The sequence below is a fragment of the Copadichromis virginalis genome, linkage group LG20, assembly GCF_057382275.1.
Source record: "Copadichromis virginalis isolate Kocher_CV1m ecotype Utaka linkage group LG20, C_Virginalis_male_GT1.1, whole genome shotgun sequence".
Taxonomy (NCBI): Eukaryota; Metazoa; Chordata; class Actinopteri; order Cichliformes; family Cichlidae; genus Copadichromis; species Copadichromis virginalis.
The window spans coordinates 2935967-2959091 of record NC_140637.1 but is presented as its reverse complement, the minus strand read 5'-3'; the positions used below and the strand labels follow the sequence as shown (position 1 = coordinate 2959091).

At 41.6% G+C, this 23125-nt stretch overlaps 3 protein-coding genes across 3 annotated transcripts in view; 2 read left to right on the top strand and 1 right to left on the bottom strand.

The window, feature by feature from the left end:
- The first annotated feature begins 2542 nt into the window (after positions 1-2542).
- neurod4 (neuronal differentiation 4) lies at positions 2543-4324 on the top strand. Its single transcript, XM_085443590.1, has one exon. The coding sequence runs from the start codon at positions 2543-2545 to the stop codon at positions 3599-3601; it is 1059 nt and encodes a 352-aa protein (XP_085299716.1). The 3' UTR covers positions 3602-4324.
- A 5334-nt stretch (positions 4325-9658) lies between these two features.
- Positions 9659-11388, bottom strand: birc5b (baculoviral IAP repeat containing 5b). Its single transcript, XM_085444463.1, has 4 exons — positions 11263-11388; positions 10493-10602; positions 10184-10298; positions 9659-10082 (listed from the first exon to the last, which is right to left on the bottom strand). The coding sequence occupies exons 1-4, from the start codon at positions 11386-11388 to the stop codon at positions 9999-10001; spliced, it is 435 nt and encodes a 144-aa protein (XP_085300589.1). The 3' UTR covers positions 9659-9998.
- A 7445-nt stretch (positions 11389-18833) lies between these two features.
- znf385a (zinc finger protein 385A) overlaps positions 18834-23125 on the top strand; it is a 49266-nt gene continuing 44974 nt past the window's right edge. The window contains exon 1 of the mRNA XM_085443927.1: positions 18834-19494. Coding sequence (XP_085300053.1) covers positions 19485-19494 — 10 coding nt within the window. The 5' untranslated portion in view covers positions 18834-19484. The remainder of the gene's footprint in view (positions 19495-23125) is intronic.

Below are 23125 nucleotides of genomic sequence, written 5' to 3'. Positions count from 1 at the left end.
AGCACAGCTGTGCGCAATCGCGCGCACAATTGGGATCAATGCGGGGGCACGTGCGACTCGCGAGACCCCGTCTGTCAGTGGCCGGTTGTAACAATAGACCCCCACTGAGATGCGGCTCGCCACGCACGACGACTGGCGGGCGTATCTCGTGCTTTGGCATTTGTAGTTAAAAGTGTGCAAAATGACCAATATTTACATAAGATTTGTGAAGCCTAATAAAAGACGTAAACTCACGTCACGTGGACTACGCGTTTGATTCAAAGAGTCTACTGAAAAGTTAGGTTGTACGTGTTTAAAGTTTAAACAAAAGACAAACAAACAAACAAACAAAAAACGACATAGAAAGCAAAGCATAAAAGCAATTAGTCATAAGCCAAATGTATCATTGATAATCCAGTAACTAGACGGTGTAGCTGATTACATTTCCAAATGGATTCTCATAAGCATAGCTGATCTAAATGTGTCTCGATCGCAGGACCAATCGACTCAGTAATCAGATTGCCAACTCCTTGGGGCCAAATATGACGCTAAAAATTGAAGGAAACAATTGAATGAGTGGTTGAACAGCGCACACACCTGCTCTCCGCACACCACGCTGTCAAAATCACTTAAATACGCACATAAGGAAGAGCGTCTCTTAACTCATTGAAGATCAAGCCCACACTGCGTTTAATGAAGTGGAAAATGTATAATCCAACCGACTAATGAAGAGATAGACAATCGATTACGATGGTTAACACACTCGCGCAGCAGCAAACAGTCCAGTGGATTTTACGATTTCTGTGTTTTCAGATTTGAGGGCAACAACAAGAGATCTTCATTCAAGTCAGATGTGATTGGAAATCTAACAGCAAACTCCTGCGTAATACTGAAATCTGTGATGGGAAATTATTGAGTTTATTATTGAGTTTGAGTTATTCTTTCTTCTTTTATTAAAAAATAGCTTTAACATATATTTCAATTTGCGCGCAATCGTGGTACTTGTAGGCCTATAGCGGCAATAATTTTGCAACACAACTTAAAATTAGAAAAAAAAGTAGGATAAGGCGGGATTAGCAGAAGATTGGAAAATGATTAGTTTTGTTTTAGACATAAATATATTTTTAGATAGTGGTATAAGCAAAGTCACATTTGGGGAAAGAGTCTTATGAAAGGCTGTAAGATGCTAAATAACACTGCATGTGCTCCTTAAACTGCTACCAAGTGTTTTCAAGTTCCTCTTTGTTGGCCGCTGTGCATTTCTGACGTCCTATACACCCATCCTTTCGTAGTTCACGGACTTCATGATTAAAAAAAATGTTATGCATGTACCCTGTCTCACTCTCTCGCTCGCTGCACATTTGCCAAAACTTCTGGTCACGAGCACGCCACGCGCGTTTGGATAAGTTGACGGTGGGTGGGGCGGCAGAGGGAGGGACTTGCCGGTTAAAGGCAAAAAGAATATCAGCCCGATCGTGTCATTTGGAGATGAAAGTTCCAAGCGTACTCATGGCCATCTGAGGGAGCAGAAGATTAAGGGACAGAAGAAAGAAACACAGCAGTTGTGGACTTATCACTCTTTTATTAGTCTGTTTAACATTTAAAAATCTGTTGTGAACGAAGCGAAAACGGATCCCAAACAGGTGAGTTGACATTTTATGTCCAAGTCTTGTGAAAGAAATAGAAAAAAACCCATATGGCTCACATTAGAGCTAATAAATTTAACACATGACATTTTTGCAGAAAAAAACTCTTAAGCTTATTTACAGCTGTGAAAACCTTTCAAATCACCCAAGCATCATCCTATTATTTACAGTTCTATCTTTTTTATGTTCAGTGGGATGTACAGTAAAGACAGAATTACGAGCCCAAAGTTCGCTCTACAAGTTACTTTAAATTACTTTAAAAATCACAAAGTAGGACTTTTTTGCACAACAATAACAAATATTCTTCGTTTCACTTAACATTAAAGTACAAAATAACATTTAAAATGTGATTTTGGGGCGATATAGATTGCTCTGCAAAAAAGTATAATAATAATAATAATAATAATAATAATAATAATGAAGGTATTCTAACAGAGAAATGTGTGTGTGTGTGTGTGTGTGTGTTGGGGGGTTACATGTTTGTTGATTTGTATGTTGCCTGTTTAATCTTTGAGCTTTATATACTGAGTAAATCCCGTGGTGTCCCAGATTGACAGCGTCTCTGAAAGACTGGAGAATAACAGCAGGGAACCACTCATCCATCTCATTCTGAAAACAGCCATTTATTCATTAATATCCAAATTTCACAGTGAGATTGATTTGAAATAATTACTGGATTTATTTCAGAACTGTTATGCGACAGAGGTGCTTGCACTTCATATAAGTGATCTGTCCATACTGCCCTGCTGAAATGAGAGCACTCTCAGTCAGTGTGTGCTTCTTCTGGTACCCATCAGTTATAAATAATAATACAATTTTATCACGTTATGGGGAAATAGCCTCAAGGATTTACATTCACAGACACTGAATCCCAAAGTATTGAATTTGTTGTGTGGGCTCTTTTTCTTTAGATCAAAATGATGACCAAATCATTTGGGAAAAGTGGGGATGTGAGTGAGCTGGTGAGCTCCCTCAGCTGGCTCGATGATGACGGCAGCTCACAGGATGGAGATGAAAGCCCAGAATTGACGGGGCGCCATGGCCTGACTGTAGGGGGTCGCCTCCGCTCCTGCACAGAACTGGGTAGTGAGGATATGGAAGAAGAGGAGGAAGAGGAAGAGGATGAAGAGGATGGACCAAATGGAGAAAATGCTCCCAAAAGGAGAGGCCCTAAAAAGAAGAAGATGACCAAAGCTAGACAGGAGAGGTTTCGTGCACGGCGAATAAAGGCCAATGCCAGAGAACGTTCTCGTATGCATGGGCTAAATGATGCTCTGGATACTCTGCGCAGAGTGATGCCTTGCTACTCTAAGACACAAAAGCTGTCGAAGATTGAGACTCTGCGGCTGGCCCGCAATTACATCTGGGCTCTGTCGGAGGTGCTGGAAAGTGGCCAGTCTCCAGAGAGTCATGGATTTGTGGAGATGCTGTGTAAAGGTTTGTCCCAGCCTACCAGCAACCTTGTGGCTGGCTGCCTGCAGCTGGGACCCAGTCCGATGATTCTTAATAAGCTGGAAGACAAGTGTGGAGGTCCAGGAATGGGTAGTATGGTGGCTGGCCATCCCCTCAGCTACCCATCCCCAGGCCTTCCCAGCCCACCCTACGGCTCCCTCGAGGCATCGCACCTCCTCCAAATGAAAGGATTCAAGGGGCCTGTATATGACAACCCCTCCCCTAACGAGTGCAGCAGCAGCACTCCTCCATACGATGGGCCCCTCACTCCCCCACTCAGCATCAGTGGCAACTTTGCCCTGAAGCAGGAGCCATCTCCGCATGAGTCAGAGAGGAACTACACACCCCACCATGCTCACTACCTCTCATCCCACCATTACCCCACGTCCACGACAGGCAGCCTACCAGGGGGGCCTCAGGCCCACCCACTCTTACAGGCTTCTCGCTACGAGTTGCCCCTGGATGTGGCCTTTGACTCCTTTGCTCCCCCTCACCTCATCACCTCTCACATGGGTACCATCTGAAATGTGATAGTACCAGTGAATGAGTGACTGTTATGAATAGCCAGAGTAGAAGCACTGCTCCTGTATAAACTGCTGTAAAAAAAGGATGACTGTGGTACTGAGTGTATAGAGAAAAATGTTTGCTTTTATGTTGTCTAGTACTCTGGGAGAGCACTGAATGCTCAGAGAGAAGACTCATCACCTCAACTCAATCTACCTGAAACATGCACCCATAACATTTATTATTGTATTTATTTCACTTTTGTTTATATGTTAATCTTCTTTTGAACACATTGCTCCGTCAGTTTTTAAAGAGTTGAAGTAAAAATTAGTTTACCAAATCAGATGTCCTTGCTGAAGCATTATTCAGATGCTTATGTTTGAACAAATACTTTATTATTTACACGTCTACGTATAAAAAGAAATTGATCAAAAAGTCCCCCATTGTGCACTGAGGCCTACAGCCAGTTTCCTTCTGAATTTAAGAAAAGCAATGCATTTATTTATACCTGTATTTAATATTTATTTTGATAATGTCTTGTCTGTTTTATATTTTTCTCAGCACAGTTTCTGTTTCACTGTCTTGGGTTGATGCCAGCCACTGGTAGCTGTACTGTATTTAATTTATTTATTTTAAGTCTTTCAGGTACTTGTTCATTTGGTGTCACAATTTTTGTCATACTGTACTGTTAATATTTTGCTGTTTCGCACTTAATTAAATAAATATTCTTATATTATATGCTATTTCCATAGTAACACGTGTGCCATGTCTTTTTGTGATGTTATGCTCTCATCCATTTCTTACATTTTAGTTTAACAGAAAGACAAACGCATGCACTAACTGGCTGTAAACACAAGCTTGGTACAGTGATGTTTTCATTCATTTAGATTTCTTTTTGCGTTTTAGTATTACACTTATATATAAAGCACAGTAGATAATACAGAGATGACTCTTTTTGCTAAGCCCTCACATCAGAGGACAAATTATTTTCATCAACTCGATTACAATTTCAGTTAAATTACAAGTTCTGGTTTTAAAAAATAAATAAATGTGAGTCAGCGACAGCTGTTACATCGCTCTCACTAGCTTTGTGCATCGTTTTAGATGCATCATTTTCAGAATATCCCTGTAATCTGGTCACGATTACCAGCAGGTGCAGTATTGGGCATTTTTCTGTACTCATAAATGCATTTTTACATGCAAAATAAATATTACACAAACAACACAGATAGCTAATTAGTATATTTAGATTTCTGTGGCTCTAAATCATTTTACAATAGAAGAGTGTGCCAACTAAAAAAAAAAAGGGGAAATCAGCAAGACTGGATGAAGGAGTACTTTGTGGCTGGGAAATAGAGATCTGTTGCATGATATGAGTGTGTGCATGTGTGTGTGAGAGAGAAAGAGTCTGTGCATGATGTCATTCAAAGGCTTGCTCCGGGGTTTCTATCAGGTCAGGCGGGAGGCTGTTGTGGGCCATGGGAAAACTGCTCCGGGGAACAGGTGAACCTGTCACAGCTCTGAGCCTCTATCGTTGGCTTTCTCTCCCATGTGTCCCATTTTCCCATGTAGCTCATGCCAAAACACTGAAGGGCAAGAACTCATTTTCCAATAATTCATCCAGTTTTACTGAATGGTAAACTAGCCTGGCTTTTCTTTGAGACACAGCACATGTGTAAGAAGGATGCTATATAGTAGCTAAGAAGATTAGCTTTTATGAATATTAAAATAATGCAGTCTCTACATACTAATGCCATAAATGGGTAAAAAGTTCAGCAAAGCAGAAATAAGGATACATCAATCCAGAGATAATGTAAAGCTGGCAAAGTTCCTAAAACATTTATATCACTCAACTAATGACCGGAGTATCAGTTTTGACTTTCATGATTGTGCTGAGGGACATGATGACTCTTGAAATAAACAAAGAACAGGGCGGCAGAGTGCAAAGATGAAGTGCATGAGTGTATTTATCCTTGTGGTCTTTTGGCCAATTGTTAAAAAAAAAAAAAAAGGGGGAAGGTGCTTTTGGATGCTGTTCTCTAAGAGGACTCCCCCTTCGTTTCCTTCAGCTACCCCTCCAGAGATTTGTCATTTCCAGTCCTGGCAACAGTGGAGAAGGGCTGGAAAAGAAAAGGGAATGATTGTTTTAGTGGGCGCCACTGGTCTATTGTGAACGCAGCCTGTTCTTTCTCTTGACCTGTGACCTGTATTGTTGTTGGGCTCCTCGTTTGGGGAGGTCAGACAGCTGGGGGAACGGTGGGGGGCTGATGGACAGCTGGGCCAATTTGGGGAGAAAGAGAGAAAGAGCAGAGAGTGAGAGCATAAAAGAGAGAAATGGGAGAGGCAAAGGGAAGTAAGTGTGTTGTGGAAGAGTGGAGAAGTGGAGAGAGGAGCAGAGGGCAGCAGAGGTGACCGAGGTCCTTGATCCTCAATTGCAAGTTTGTCCCCTCTGCTGCTGTGTGTCAGCCGTGATGAAGGAATGACACATAGCTCTACACACAGGCAGACAGTGTGAGAAAGTACTCGTAGAGTAGCTGATGCATGCTCTTTGTGTCCTTGCTATTCGGCTACAGCAAAAACAGTGTGTGCGTGTGAGAGAGAGAATGTAGTGGTTATTTTTTTTTTGGTGGTGGTGGTGGTGTTGGGGGGGCTGTTACGACTTATCCTCCATAGTCCAAATAATACATGAGTGGGTGGATATGGACATAATCCCTATAAATTGACTTTGGATACAAGATTAGAAAACACAGGACAGTCTTGCGCGAGGAGCATGGCGGAGATTTTCATGCAGCAATTTCAGAAATATATACGTGCCATAAGCTTTTAAAATGTAATTTTTTCTTGCTAATTTGTGCAAAAAACCCAAATTATTTTAAAATGGAAAAACCCCCCAATAATTATTGTAATAAAATACTTAAAAATAGTAGAAAGGTTCATAACTTTACAGTACCATATATCACAGGCGTCACACACACATCAAGTGGCTCTTGTCTATAATAAGGGCATGATGATGAGGGTCTAGTAATGGGAAGGGAACACATGCTCTGTGATGCCATCTTGGCTGAGGCGACAGGCAAGGGAACACAACCTGTAGCTCAATCCCCTGGGAGAGTGAGGTCATGTCAGATATCAGCACACAGGGGTTATGGGTCCCATGCTTCAGCTAATGATTTCTCAACTTTAGTACTTTTTATTGATATATGAATATAGCCCAGTAGTTGCTGACAGCATGAGCCTATGTATAGCTTTATGTCTATATAAAGCACAATTTTTCCTCTAATTCACTTCTCTGCTTATATTTTCTTGTTTTCGTGTACAGCATGCCTAATCCGCTAGCTAAACAAGAGTTGCTCACAGTAAAATGAAAAGGTCCTGATCCATAGGAGGTAGATGGAGGGATAAAGCATTGTGATTAAGACTGTATTAATGGGGCCATAGGACGTTGGAAGGCTTTAATCAGTGTCTGTGTGCCGATAATCCCTCTGCCTTTAAGCTGAGGGTGAACACAGTGATTCTCCCTCCTCTTGGGCCTCAGCGCACATGCATAAACACACATGCTTGCTTCTGTGGGGTGCATAAGGCAATGGGTGGCTTGGTTGAGATGTGGAGCACCCCCAAAACAGAAACACCCTACACTCAGGAGCAGCTAGGATGACCAAGATGATGGCTGGAAAAAAAAGGTATGGGCAAAGACAGAAAGAGAAAATGGAGCACGGTCTGACTGAGTAAAATAATTTTTTAAAAATGTACTGAGCCAGAGGTTTAACTTCATTTATTAACTAAATTCTAAGTAAGGTGTTGTTAAAATGACAGCTTTCAGTCATAAATAGTCAATGATGTTTTTTTCCCTCTGATAAAACACTAAAACATCAACTGAAAGTTTAAATATTTATATTAATGTCAGGAAAAAATAATAAAATAGAATTTAAGGGCTCTTTTTAAAATATGAAACATGAACTCAGAAATGGAGGGGGAGGAGGAGAGGAGGAGGAGAAGAAAGAGGGTAGCTCCCAGGTTCATTACCTATGGAAGTGGGTGTAAAGGTGACATTGTGTGCAAGTGGATGAGGGGTGGACCTTCCCCTCCCAGACTTCTCTCCGAGCATTAGGGTGTTAGAGTTAAAGAGCTTCTAATGGGATCTGGATGCTGTCGTGTTTACCCTGGCCCCCCTGCACACGCCCACTACATTGTGGAAGTTTCTGGGCTTAGGGACACCACAATGGGCTGAGTGTAGGGACAGATGGAGGTCCCTTTGGAACAGGGCACAAAACACAGCCAAGGTAGACGGGCTGCGGTGTCTTAGAGGAGAAGCAGCCAGAAATGAGAGAATATTTGATGAAAAATGAAAATGAAGTGAATGTTTATCTCCCCCCCCCCCTTTGTAATACAATGAACAGTGCAACTCATTGTCCTTAATCTGGCCGTCTATCAGCAAATTCATCATTTAAACACACTCACAGACTGTGGTCCACAATCACAATGGCGTCTAAGCTTCTGTGTCAGCTGGCTTCTTTACATGCCAGTCATTTATCCTTTTTATAATATTCCCATCAGAACTTTTCAGACGGAGACAAGAGCCTGAGACTTTAAAAGTTACATTAACATCATCCTGCCTTTCTCAGTGTATCCATTGCGCTCATGACATCTTTTAATTTGCCCTTTATGAGGGGTTAAACCGGGTCATATGAGGGGGTAAATGCTGATGTCATTCATTTTGGGCACTATGGAGAATGAGAGGAGAAGATTCAGTGATAGATGCTGATGAGAAACGTTGGAGGAGGGTAGAGGGAGGCACTGGTTGCAGGAGCAACAGATGGGGCCGGACTGGAGAGCCCAGGTTGTAAAGTTTCTGTTAGTAACATCTGTCAATTTGTCCATCTGCTACACTTGCCGCTTACAGTTTATTAAAGAGAAACCTATTTCATGACCAATCCTTTCTCACAGTCATTAATAAGCTTAGAATTAGATCTGCATGTGTCATAGTGCTCTGTGGACTCCTGTTATTTTAAAGTGTGATTTGTTAGGTTTATTCAGGTCTTAAATAACAGGATGAGAAAAGGTGAAAGGGCATCTTCCCAGCTTAGTTATGATGCAGTAATTTAAAATATTTTACTCCATTCCCACAGATAAGCTCATCTGTTACATCTGTGCCACTTGAGGACAGAAGTCATACCAAGCTATTCTCTTTGTTCATTTTCTGGAGCACACATAAATAAGTGGATTGACACAGGATGTGGGTATAAGCCCTGATTAGAGTTACATTAGCAATTACTGCACACATCCCCCTTATGATCCATGTATTCACGCAAAACCACACCACTTACCCAAACACCTCATCAGTAAAAAGCTTGGATCTTTCCCCATACTAACTCAACATACACCTTCATATCCTTTAACTTTTTTAAATGAATGCATTTAGCTTAAACAACAAAATATAGTTTGAGGAAATATTTTACAACAGCACTGCAAGAAAGAGACCAGAGGAAATTATAAAAGCAGAACAGTTTATTAAAAATGTTACATCACCTATGAGCATTTTACTTTAGTTTTGTCTAAAAATATTCTCTTCAATTTGCTCTGCAGTGAGCAGATAAGAGAGAATTAAGCAGCTGATCTGGGCTCAGTGGCCAGAGTGTTACATTAGACATTAATCCAGAACAGTGGAAGGTTGGGGAAGGGATAGCATCTCTTAATCCTTCACGTCATCCAACCAAGCCTTCCACAAAACACAGTGAGAAACAAACAGAGCCCTGCATCAGTTTCTCTTGCATAAAGACAGGAGAAAAATTAAAATGATTTTCAGAGTTAAACCGTTGTTCTTTAAGTGCAAAACAAACCCAGTCAAGTGCTTATCATGCAACCATCGTTCCCACGCCTTCTACTGTCAGCTGCAGCATCTCTTGAATTTCAGTCCCCCTCAGAGTTAGAGAAGTATCCTGGCAAGCCCTCGGTGCACTGTCCCCCTATATGTAACAGATGTTACTGGGGCAACAGTTGGTATTGAAAAGGAGGGGCTTCAGGCCATCTGTCCAGGGTCAAGGTTTGAAAAGGGGTGGTAGGGATGGTGGCACGTTCAGGGAGATGATAAGTAAGTGTTTGAAAAAAAGAGAATATAGCCCGCATTGTAATCCAGCTCAATGTGCGCTTTCATTTCAGAGTGAGGTGCATTTGTTAAGGTTTTGATGAGAGATTGGGAATTTCAGAAAGTGTATCAGCGTTATAGCAAAACTGCAGCTTTAATGCAAAAGCACCATCTTGTGGTCAAAGACGGTACTGTAAAGAAAGTGTCGCATTCGCCTAAGGCTGAATTTTATGAACTGCTATCCAATCCGACCAGTGAGTCAGGCTGCGGGTTCTTGTTTAACACTCAAGACTGGTATTGAAATAAAATAAGATGCAATGAATAAATGCATAGAATCAGTCCAGCTTAGATTTAAGCTCCGCAACTGTATGGTCTATGGCATCCCTCAAAAAAGCCATCTTCTTGTGCCAGACCTTTTTCTAAAGGGAGAATGTTGGAAAAGGGGGAAAAAAAAAAAAAAAAAAGTAAGAATTGAGGAAGAGTTAGTGTCTTTGCACACAGCCAACTGATGGGCACTTACGTAGTAAATCTTTAGCCTTTTGTTTTCCAGGTGACAGAATTCAGCCATTGTTAGCTTGGTGAAGTCTTTCTCCATGGTTAAGAAGTCACATTTAGAGCGCCTCTCATGTTCAGACCTTGTCAGATGTACATAATAAGCAAAAACACAATTAAAAACAAAAACATAATGCTGATTAGGCAATAATCAGGAGCCATGACTTATCAACTTCATGTAGCAGTCGGTCTTCTGCATGTAGGAAACACGTTTGAGTAATGTAGATACAAATTAAATGTTTAACTGCTGCACCCCAGGTAGCATATTTTTTCTTACCAGGGATCATCATCTGGTTCCCAGCCCTCGAGCTCGAGCAGACAGAAGAAGCAGCAGGCAACATCTGGTTCATTCTCACTGGGGCAGTGGACAAACCCAGCTTTGGCCATCTGCAAATGTAAAAAGCAAGAGAGACCATATTGTCTGAACCCTTTTGTTGCCAGGCAGGCCAAGAATTAAGAAGTTTTTTTGCAAAGGAATAAGTTTCATTGAAAATGAAACCTGACGATGGTCTCCTTTTGACTTCAGAGGGTAACATGGCACATGTTGTTGCTCATAAAGCAAGATGTCAGCAGCCTGTTTATCATGACAAGACTAGAAGGTACCGGGACAAACCTGTGCACTGGACACTTGAAACTGAATCTGGCACCTCCCTAACCATAAATTGCACACTGCCAGGCTTTCATAAAAGTATGTAGTGGAATACCAATGATCATCATCAGTTACAATTATGATTCATGGAGATGAGTGTAAATACTCCTGTGTACAGTTTGAACCACCTACACTTAAACTTAATTACATATTACCTTTAAATACTTGGTGTCAATACAAAATGTTAAGTCATATTTAGAAAGCAGTTCAACTATTTAAATAAAAATATTTTCCCAAGAAGTCCCAGTTAAACCAACCTGTTCGAAAATAGATTTGACCAAAGGTAACCGCTGTGTAAATCCATAACATATTGTAGATACAACAAATATGATGGAAACAAGCTAGCTAATCATGTTCCAAAGCATCAAGATTTCAGTTACTTGCAATGGGCGTCATACCTTTTCAGGCGTGCAGTTGCAGTCCTCTCTAAACGGCCAGTCTACAAAACTTTGCTCACGTAAATCATGACTGTACATTTTGCCAAATGAGTAAAACCTTTTTGCCAGCACATCAACGCTCGCCATAATGTCACCAAGGATGGACTCAGCCTGACATGTGCTTAAATCACTGCCATGCACACTTCTGCAGCTGTTTTCACTTTTCACTGATTAAATCCTCCCCAGGTTCAAGGCCGCGAGGATCTGTTTAGACTTGCTTTTGTTCTTATGTTCTACAGTTTTTTGTTGTGAATATCTTTATTATATTAAGATTGAAAGTTGTTATACAAGTAAAACTTTACTAACTTACAACTGTGGGCAAAATTAGGCCCTGCTAGTAAAGAAGAAGAAGAACCACTGCAGATATACATTGAGGGGAAAGCAGTGAATGGGAATGAGTCAAAAGTTCAATTAAAAATCATTTAGGTAAAGAAAACAAACAAACAAAACAAAGCAAAAATTTAACTTGTGAAGTGAGGTTTTCCACACAGACATCTGTTTGTCTTTATTGTTGAAATAAAATTGGCAACCTAACCCGCCTTGCCTTCTCTCCTTCCCTCTGGCTTTGAACCAGCTTACAGTATTAACCACAAATACGATCCAGCATTCTTACTGAGAAATTATTAATACGCTTGAGTTTTTTTCCCCTACATGTGTATGTGTCAGAAACCTAACAGTAAATAGAGACACTATAGCCATTAATGGTTTTTGGTGCTACTTTTAATGGCATGTTTATTGCTGAGAGAGACGGGGGCAGTTTTTTGTCCGCAGTGAGTCTCTGTTACTCTGTAACGCTACCCCGAGGCCCCTGGGTGCTAAAAAATGCTTACATCTATAAACTGCTGTCCTTTCCCCTTCTAACCTTATCTTTCTGCAGAATGCATGGGGAGGTGGGGGTTGCAGTACCTGCTTATTAGGATGTGAGTGTGTGACTCTGTGTATACACACACTCGCACACTAATCACTGGAGGCACTCTAGGAAGTGATGCTGTGTAAGGACATATCAAACAGTAGGCTTTGAATGAGTTGGACATTCACTGTACAGCTGATGTCACATTAAAGCTAGCTCCAGTTGGCCTATGTGGTGGATGACTGCTTACTGCAGAATAGAATTTACCTTTAAATTTCTTCGTGTGTTATGCCGTCACTCTGCTTTTATTTATATCTGAATTTTTGCTTTTTTCATCAGATTTTATTAAACACTGCTGTTGGTTTGAGGTACAGCAGCTGTGCTGTGATCCAGTGGGACCACAGGGTTTATTTAGAGGTTGAAGAATTTGCAGATGTAGAAAGGCTTGTGTGCTTAAGAGTGTTTTGCAAATGTTGGAGAATTCAATCCACATGCTGTACCAAAAATCCTTTCACGGGTGGGTAATTCTCATCTGTTGGTATTGGATCTGACTTCCTCACGCCTTCACTGACATTTGGCTCACCTTTCTGCCCTCTTTGCTGCTGATGAGTCCCCGCTACAGCATTCGGCAAACGGCTCGCTCCTTCCCCTGACACGACTGCTCTCACCAGGTCTGTCAGTAAGAGGGAGGGAGGAGGTATGATGCAGAGAGGTGGAGGGGAGGTGACAGAGGCAACGTGTATGTATGCGGTCTCTATGTCCACATGTCCTTCATATTACTCAAGTATATGCTGTTTCCTTTCACTGATCGTGGGAATCTTTTCAAAATAATGAGAATTTAATTGTTTTTCTTCTACTTGCAAAAAGCCAGATCAGTTTAATTGTACAAGGATTCAACAAAGGAAATAGTTGTTTCTCATTTTACCTAGCTAGTGTTAGAGACTGGACCCGGTCATTAAGAGCAGGAGTAGCTGAAGTCAATGTGGAGCACAGGTAAGAACTGAACCTAATATCATATCATCGTCTTCTGCAATGTGTCTTCTTCCGTATAATGGCAGAGTATGCATGACTTCTATTTTTCTTCAATATTGCAGCTGTGTGGTGCAGTTTTTGGGTTTATAAATATGCCTTGGTTACCTCAAATTAGATTATATTTGACAAATATGTGAACAGGTGTGCTTGAAGGTCACTGCTTGAAGGTCTTTCCTTTTCTCAAGTATACATCTGTGGAGATGAGCGCTGTCCTGACAGCTCCACCTGTTTCCTGCTGCTCTCACATCCAGACTGAGCTCCACACGAGTTTGCTCAAATTTCACACAAACATTATTCAAGGATTACATATTTGAGTGAAACTTGTCCCCGTTAACGAGTACACCACTTGTGTTTAACTGTTAGAAAAAAGCTAAATAAAGAATACTTTGCACACTTTCTTGATGATGATAGATTAGATGCTAGATTTTAGATGTTATCTGGTTGACCCATGTTGAGGTTTAATAATAGAGGACTGGCTGGAGAGATGATAATTAGTCTAAATAAAAATACACTGCTTATAATGTGTTGGCTTAGAGCAGAATAATGCGAATCATCATAGTAAAATTTCAGGAAAAAAGGAGTTGTGATGCAAGTGTGTGATCTGAATATGGCCGGAAAGAGAGGCGCCCTGTGCTCCTGTGGTGCTGGTGTAAAAGTGTCAGGAAAGTGTGAGAGTGTGACAGTCAACAGCGACATTCTCCACCTCCGCAGGCAAGTGTGGATTCACAGGACAGGCACACCCACCTGTGTACACACATCCACATACAGTGTTCTCACAGACTCTCTCTTTCTCTTTCTGTAGGAGACAGTCATTGAAACTTTATTAACTTTCTTTCTGAAAAGAAATCATAACAATCATCTTGATAGTTTGATCAAAACATGTTGCTGAAAGGTAAAGAAATAAAGCTTTTAAAAACATGGCTACACGGTGAATTATTAAAATTAAAACAAGCTTAAAACATTTTTATATTTATAGAAATACTCTAAAACACTTCATAGTTTAATTCAAAATTAAGGGAGAAAATCTGTACACAAGGGCACATTGAGTGCTTCTCTAATAGTGTGTCTCATCAACTGTTGGAGTAATGGGGAAAAAATGGATTTCATGCTGGTAAGTTATTTTTGTCGTACTGTATCTGGAATGACAGGAAAACATTTTTCTGTTCGTCTGTGTTTTCTGAAGTGGGACAAAGAATTCAAGCAACATGTTATATGGCTGGCCACATTTCCTGCACACATCCACACCTGATCAATAGTCTAAATTTAGTGGGATGATTATCCCTCACATTTGGAAAGTGATATGCCTGTCAGACTTGCAGGCTCAGGCCGATTCAAGGGGAAAGCAGAGGTCCTTGTGCTCCTGCTCAGCTCCACTTACTCACCAGACAGATTGGGTCCTATGACAAACTCATTATTTGGTTAAAAAGAGAAAGATTGCTGTTTTCCTTTGACATGGTGACTTATTTGTCACATTCTAAGGCAAAGCCAAAGTACGCTGATGGCACCTGCCTGGCCGGCTCACTTTTGACTTTCATAGCCAGTCTCTAAATTCACCACCACAGTGACGAGAGGCACCCAAAGCCCAATATGTGAGCGAGGTTGGGCCTGTACATCAGCATCACCATGCAAAAAAACAGACTTTAGAAGAAGAAAAGAGAAAACTAACACGTCTGGAGAGTCACATACTGTAGTGCCTGCAGGACTCGGAGATGAACTATGACTTGAATTTATGATCAAAAGAAGCTGCATTTTGACTGCGCTCGAGCTCTTGAAGAGAAGTGAGTTACAGTCACCATTGCAAATTTCAGTGAGCGTAGATTTATTGTGTGTTCCCCCAGTAGGATAGCAAGAGGAAGACTTATCTTGGCATTATTTGAAGGGTTGAGTTAGATGTGCACGCTCTTCCTCGGGTTTGATATACAGTATTTCTCACAGTCTGTTGCTGAACATCATTGGATGAGTATTTATAAGCCTTTCATACTCAGCAGTCATTCCTTTTGTATCTGACACTGGCCTCAACAGCTTTGTCTGTTCAACAAATCTGTTGTATATATTTTTCCACTTGAGTGAGGTGTATCTGTCTCAGTCTGACAGGCTTTAAGGCCATAACCAGTTGTGTCAGCTTTCTCTTTGGTTCCCTTATTTACTTCTATGTGTGGTGATGTGGCTCTGAGAACATATTAGCCTTTCAGTTTACATGAGATCATTTTACATTTTGGAAGTTTTCCAAATGCTTGTCTAGTACCAGAGCAGATATTCTGTTTATGCTCAAACAGAAGCAAGGCACCCTGTATTAACAGGCTTACACCAATAGAGGGTAGCATAGATTAAACATTAGCTGGAATCCAGAATTACTTCTGCATACTTTGGCACCTTCAGACTCACTTAAAAGTGATGATAAAGTTCAGTATTAGTCTGTTCTGTGTTAGCACTTTAAAAAAGACTTACCACTTAAAAAAAATAGAGATTTATATATAAAAGTCAAAGTTAGCGTAAGCCTACTTTAGATTCAACACAGTGTCCTCAGAGGTAAGTGAAAGCTCGCTGATAGAAACGGCTCAAGAAACAGAGTAAAAGCGAAGTATGTTAAAAATTTTGTAAACAAGTTGCAGGATTGTTGACATCATCCTTCAAAACATGGTATATCAAAGTAAATGTTCGGTAATCATAACAAATATCAAGAGTAATAAAAATAATCTTAAGAAGAATTTCTATATTACATTAACCGTCTTCGAGACTACTTAAATTATTGTACTCTTCTTTAATCCTGCCTTATCTCAGCTATTGCACTGACCTATGGGGTAAATCATACAAAATTCAACATAAGACACATAACATATGTCTTATTATTATTTTGCATTACCTTATTATAAATTATTAGTTTGTACAAAAGGCGGGTGTACGACCTTTTAGTTCCCTTTGACCTATGTGTGAAAGTCATTGTGATTTTATAACTTTTGAAATAAAATCAGAAATAATGATAATTATTTTTTTAATCATTGAAGGTACAGATGCAGTTTTTACACTTACATTTTACACTTTCTTGCAATACTTGCAATACTCTATGTAGTGTGACCTAAAGGTTTGTAGCAGTAAAGCACAACTTTCAAACTTGGGAAATCTGACAGTCTCAGGGACACATTTGAATGCAAACAAATTCCTTTAAATGCTTGCTAAAACGACTAAGCACTTTAAAGTTGAAAAACAAAAGCAGTATCTATCAGTTAATACCCTGCCAATTAAATCTCTATAATTAATTGCTTGTGTAGCGAACAGATGTTTCAGCTGAATGCAACATTGTGTCTGTTTATATACACGGAGCTAATTTTTAGGAAATTCCCCTCCTCTACGATTAGTTTCTGTAATCGGATCACATCGTTCGTGGAAACATTTTTAGAAAATAGTTTTGTAACTATAGACATGCAAATTAAATATGACCATACTTGTTATTTCCTCCACTGATTGTGAAGCAACATTAGAAACACAAGTGGATGGGAGGTGAAATGATGTCAGTTCATTATTCATTATTATCATTCATTATAACAGGTCCCTGGTGGCATAAGTGTCTCTCTCATCGAGAGGTGACAGAGATTAGCTTTAGAAGGCTCTATGAACAAACAGAGGAACCAATCGTAGTAGAGCAGCTTCCTCCCTTCTTGCTCTCTTTACACAGTGTTTCTCTACATCACCTTTCTCCAAACATACCAGTCCAATAATACCATCTGTCCTCTCCCCAGTGGCCTTCACCTTATCCCTGAGCTTCTTACCCCTGTCCCCCTCTCCTGCCGTCTGCTTTGCCCTCCCTTCTTCTTCTTCTTCTTCTTGTCTTTGGACGATACAGGATCTCCATGCTCCAATTTCACCCTCTCATCATGACATCCATTAAAGTGGCGCTGGGCCCTGGGCCCCTGTTGGTCCGACAGCACATTAGCTCTCGGCCCATTGAACAACAACAAGGACCGGCTCTGAATTATTGATACCAACACAACTAATGAGGAAACACTATCTCAGCTCTTTTGCTGACACACAAACACACACACACAAATGTTGACGGAACAACTTGCAAGCACAACTATATTAATAACAACTATTGTTCCAGCTGCTAGTGCCACATTTTCAAAAACGAATATTTTCTGTACTCAGTCCATTTCCTGCAGACGTAATGTAATGTATGTCTGCGTGGTTTGTCCAAGGAGCCAGAGGCTAAAATTCTTCTTCTAACCTGTCTGTTCCTTTGCACTTAAAAAAAAAGCTTGTTCCACATCAGTAAAGTCCATTGTTTTCTCTGCTGGATGTGTCAGATCTTGCTTGCAGTTGTGAAATTTTCTGTGTGTCTTTAAGAGCTACCATATGTTCCATAATACCATCAGTTTTTAGTCATTGGATTTTATCCAAACGTAAGAGTCTGTAAGAATTTGAGTGGGTGTTTGTGGCACCTAAGACTGCCAGTGTTTACATACAGTAGCCTAAACGTATGCAGTGGAGCTGCTGTAAAGAGAGGTATTGGAGGTGTCAGCCAGCCTCCTTAGTATTCACTCCAACACCCTGTGACTCACAGCCTCAGCCTGAGAGAGTGAGAAGGGTAGTGGTGGAGCTAGAGATAGAAGAGAAAGAGGGAAAGAGAGAGCAGGACAAGAGGAGGCACAATGAACATCAGGCAGCATTTTCTGTAGCCCCAGGCTCACGTGTTTATATCTGTATGTGTTTGCAAGCATGCCCGCCCAAGGGGATTAATTTTTTGACAGCTTTGTTAAGCCTTCTCTTAAGCGCTGAGCTTCTCAATAACATCGTGGCTGTGTGATTTTCCGAATGTCTCTCTGTGATTTCTCTTCACAAGGGAAGCTGGAGAGAGAGACAGAAAGAGAGAGGCAAAGACTAGTGCTCAACATGACAGCAGGCATTCTTTGAGTGGCTCCTCGGTGTGGAGGAAGTGGACCATAAGAAGCTGGCTGTGAAGCTCCTCTTCATTCACTGACTGCATTGCATTGGTCGATAGTTAAATTTTTCCGCAGCCCATTTTCTGCGTCCGACTCTGTCTGTCTTTGTCTCAATATTCAATCCTTCTGGTTGTCTCTTCTTGTCACTCAATGTCTCTTCATTCCTCTGTCAGTTTGTATTTAGTTTAATCTCTGCCCCTCCTTCTTCTGCTTCCTCCGCTCTGTCGCTTTCTATTTCATCTCTCCTTTTTGCTTGCTCCCCCCCAGTCCCACTCCCAGTCTCAAGTCTATCCCCTTTGATGAAACCACAGATGTTGATAAGAATGTGTAACTTTGTCTGGGTAGGTTGAAAAGATGGAGGGAGGAAAGGGAGAGAAGCACAAACGCGCACAGCGTTAAGGTTAATCCCCTTACAAGTCCACACACACATGGAGTCAAAGGGTAGCGAGGCGGAGGTAATAAACAGCGAATGCAACAGACAGAAAACCAGGCTCACTGTGAGGGGGAGATGGGTGAGGAGAGTGTGGCAAATAAAAGTGAGAAATTGGTTTTGGGAGACAGCATTTTCAGTCAAGCTCTGTCTCCCCTTCATGACTTCCACTCTGCATGATGACAAGTGCCTGCTGCTGTTCCCATTGGTCGAACCTGCCACCAATCAGAGCAGAGGCATGTAAGGTGCCTTTAGGTTATATCCAATCCCTAAAAAACAAGGAGCAGAGAGAGGGAGAGAAAGCCAGAATGGGAAAGGGAGTTGTGTGCTTCATAGAGAGAGACCAAAGCAGATGTTGACTTTAAAGTAGATCGAACTGCTTTCCTTTTGAAGTGATACAGTAGACAGGAAACTGATTGTCAGCTGTTTGTTGGAGACCACACCACAATTCCTCCTGGCTGCTGTGGAGAAGAAGATCTTGGCTCTGTAGTCTCCCCCCTGCCAGCGTGATTGGCTGTCACACTTTAGGCTCCCCCTTCTCTCTTTTTCTTCTTCACTCTCTCTCTCTCTCTCTCTCTCTCTCTCTCTCTCTCTGTCTCCTCTGTGCTGTCCTGAGGCTTACCTGAGCCACCACTGCAGAAACAGAGGACCCCCCTCCTCACACACACACACACACACACACACTCGTGCTGTTTCTTTCTCACACTCAGTTTTTCACCTGGATAGGGCAGGCGCAAGGGACGGCATGTGCAGCAGCAGCAGCAGTCTCTCCTCACATCTAGCGCTACCTCTCTGAGTTGCCTCTTTCTGGAGAGTGGAGAGCAACTCTGAAAAAGACATTTTGGAGCCATTGTACACTTGGAGAAAACAGGAGAGACGGGGGGCAGTGAGGGAACACTTGTCAACCCAGGGACACCAAAGGCAACGCACAGCAATGATTTTGGGTGAGTTGTTGCTTTTTGGTGCATCGGATTTTAGAAGACATCAGTCAGGCTGCTGAATCACTAATCCCTACTTAAACTTGGCCATCAGCAGCTCTGTTTTATTTATTTTTTTAGTAGTCTGCTTGGTTTTGATTGCACAGAGACATCTGTCAATACCAAGCGCCTGGGTCAACCTCTAAATTACAGATAGTGTTTGTAATTACGCTAATAGTGTGCCATTTATGTGGCAGGTGTGAGTGATGACATAGAAGGTCAAAGCATTTGCGCTGGACTGTATCATTATGGTCTGTTTGGTCACATGACCAGACTCCACCACTCTCATGTTCTGTCAGAAGGGGCTAAGTGACAAAGATGGTTTCAGCTGAACTTGGTGATAACTGATGTCATGCGGTTTTATACAAACAGTCAGTGCAGAATTCGTGACTTTCTTCTGATGATTTGTTACTGTGGCACTCAATTTCTCCTCAACCTTGCATTGCTGCCATCCTGATTAATGATAAGCGTCCAAGTCATCAAACACATTTTAAAAAGAAGATTCATTCCTTAGCATGCAGGAGAGTATAGATTCCAGTTACTAGACATTGTTGTGAGTCAGCCAGCACTTTCTTCTTTAGTATGCTGGTCTCATAGTGGCCATGTCTAGGAGAGGGGATTCTGTGTGGTCTGTGTGCGCTTTGCATTCGGCTTGTAGATTCATACAGAGGTTTTAAAAGGAAATTCGCTTGTAAAAATGTTCTAGAGTCTTCTTATTTGCACATGGCCATGACTGTGAAGCCGTGTGTGCTTACTGCCCATGTATTACTTCGAAATGTGTGTGTGCGTTGATGCACGCTCTCCCGGAGAGGCCACTTTGTTTTAACGCATGCCTGGGCTGATTCAGGCGCAGTTCTGCTTCTCTGCTCTCCCGGCAGGCATGTTTTTCAAGCAGATAGCTTTAATGATTATGGGGAGTCATGCAGTCTGAGGTGTGGGAGCTCAAAGTGTGTGTGTACCTGTGAGCTAAAGGTTTTCAACCAGTCACTAAACTTTTTTAGAACAGCCATCAAAGAGATAACTTTTTCACTTTGGGAAGGTTTTTAATTTTTGTTAAATAACATTAAAATTTATCTCTATTTTAAGGGTTATATTTTGCACTTCTGAAGCTGGTTAAAAATGAACAATTCCTCGACTTGAGCCTCATGTAACAGACAAGTACTGTCTTGATCAGGTTGCAGGTGGTAGCAGCTCCCGTAAATGATATTTGGGTAGGATATCTTAACACCAACACCCCCCCCCCCCCCCCCAACTACAACTCTGCTGGTTGAGGTTAAACTTTAGCGTAGTCATTGGAGTGTGTGTATTTGAATTTTGATGGAAGCAATATCACACGGAACGTAACTTCTGTTGTGCAGTAACATAAATTTGGCCTCTGCATAAAGACTGATGTCAGTGTTAACTGGTTACGCCACAGATCTTTTTTCTATTTTACAGAAACGGTGATAATGAACTGTGGCTCTAACGTTCAAAATCTGTGTGTTTCTCATTGCATCTAATGATTTGTCAAACCTTTCCACTTCACACCTGCCGAAAAAGCTGACCCAAGGCTTCTGCTTATTAAGTTGTCACTCAGATAGGCATCTTTCATTATTTCTGTCTGAACACTGAGATTTTCTCGTGCCTAACATTCTGCTCCATTTGCATGATGATGTGGCTACTGAGTGATTTGACATTTCTAGCTTTCTTCTTCTGAAAAGGGTAATGTCATTGTAATGACCTTTACAATTCTGGCACTGGTTGATGTCGACCTCCAATCAGCAAATTTCCTGATTAAGCTCCCTGATATAAATCTGCAACGTTGTGATAACATATCTCAATTGGAAATGTGTGTCGTTATAAAAATGCAGTTAAAGAAAGAAATGTGTTTTTGAGTATGCCTGTGAGAACCACATGCTCCAGCGATTGTGTCTGCATGGCTACTGGTGTTTTTCTCTTTCCACTGTTTTCTGTGACCTTGAGCAAACAACCTTTACCAGTGCGGCTCTGTCCCTGATGCTGTACACAATTCTATTGTCATTAGCTTTGTCGGCATTCTGGAGGCCTGACAGAGGCTTTTGGCTGCTGTAATAGTAATGACAATTCTGAAGTTGATCATTGCAATGGCAGTGTGCTTATATACAAAGCTGCAGGCAGCCAGCATAGCTGTCTGTCTGCTGTCTGTCTGTCTGTCTGGCATGGGCTCTGCACCGAGGTATTGGTATGAGACTGCTGCTGGTCAGTACATGCGTGTGCGCGCATGTGTGTGCGCGTGCGTGTGTGCATGTCTGTGCACGTGTGCATGTGTGTGTTTGTGGATAAAAAAGAGAGAGAAACAGCAAGAGAACAATGGCGACCTAATAACGAACATGATCGCTGGGCTCCTGTTAGTGTAGAGCTTCTCAGTTGACTGTGGAGTCATGGTGATCAGCCGCCATGATGTCTAGCACAAACCATCTACGCCTGCAGTGAGTTCCTGGTGTGGAGTCCACATTTAGACAGGAACTGTCTGTATTGCCCTCTTACTGTCACCAGATATTGCATGGTGACTATCTGACAAGCATTCCTGGTAAAATCTACTTTGTTAGCATCATTGCAAAGTTTTTGGGGGAGGACCTGTCATGTCATGAGCAGTTCATGTTTAAACGTTGCTTCATGTCTCATCTGTCTTGTCTGTTTGAGTCAGATCTGACCTCCCGAGCTCAGGGCCATGCAGCCGATCTGTCTCTTTGTTTTTGTGTTTGAGCGTCCACTCCTACCTCATCTGTCTCCATAAAGTTTATCTTTCTGTTCCTGTCTGCATAGCTATTGCTTATTCCATTCACCGAGCTCTGCAACCCCCTTCTTTTAATTGACTGCACACACCTGGTTCCAGAGGTCAAGTCAAAGACATCATAAAAAAATGTGTTTGAGCAGATCAGCAATGCCCCCCATCCCCATTTTCTTCATGACTGTGCTGCTCTCTTTGTTTATGTCAAAGTGACATAGTAATTATAACTCATTAATGAGCCAGATATTTGGTATTCATGCCCCAGTATTTTTCCTCTATGCTTCTTTGCATATCCAAGACATAAGGGGAATACTTGAGAGCTGCTGGAACTGCAGGAATTCTGCAACCCCATTTTCTACCTTTCTGCAAAGTGGACCTCTGGTTTCACCAGTTTGTGTTGTAGAATATCATGATGCCATTCAGCAGGAAGAGGTAAGACTATGGCATTGTGCTGTGTGATCTGTGTGATGAGTAGCTCAGTGTGCTTGACCCACTTCACCTTTATAGCTGCTCTGCATACCAAGGCACAGAATAAAAAAGACTTATTCCCATGACAGTAATTACAATATGCCACAAAGGTCAGGGCTGACCTGGCATGTAAGATAAATGTGGCACTCATTTGTAGGGGGACTGTATAATGTGTGTGCAAGGGATATTAGGTGGATATATGTGTGAGCAGGAGCAAGTAGCAGGCTTGCCACTTCTTTCTTTAAGTCTAGCTCACCCCTGGTTTGTGGAGATCCCTCTTCCATCAAAAAGCTGCTAGGTCTCATCCCCTCCCTGCCTGGCTTTTCTCTGTTGCTCCATTTGTTTATGCTGGAGTGACTGTGTGTCAGCAGGTTGTCAATA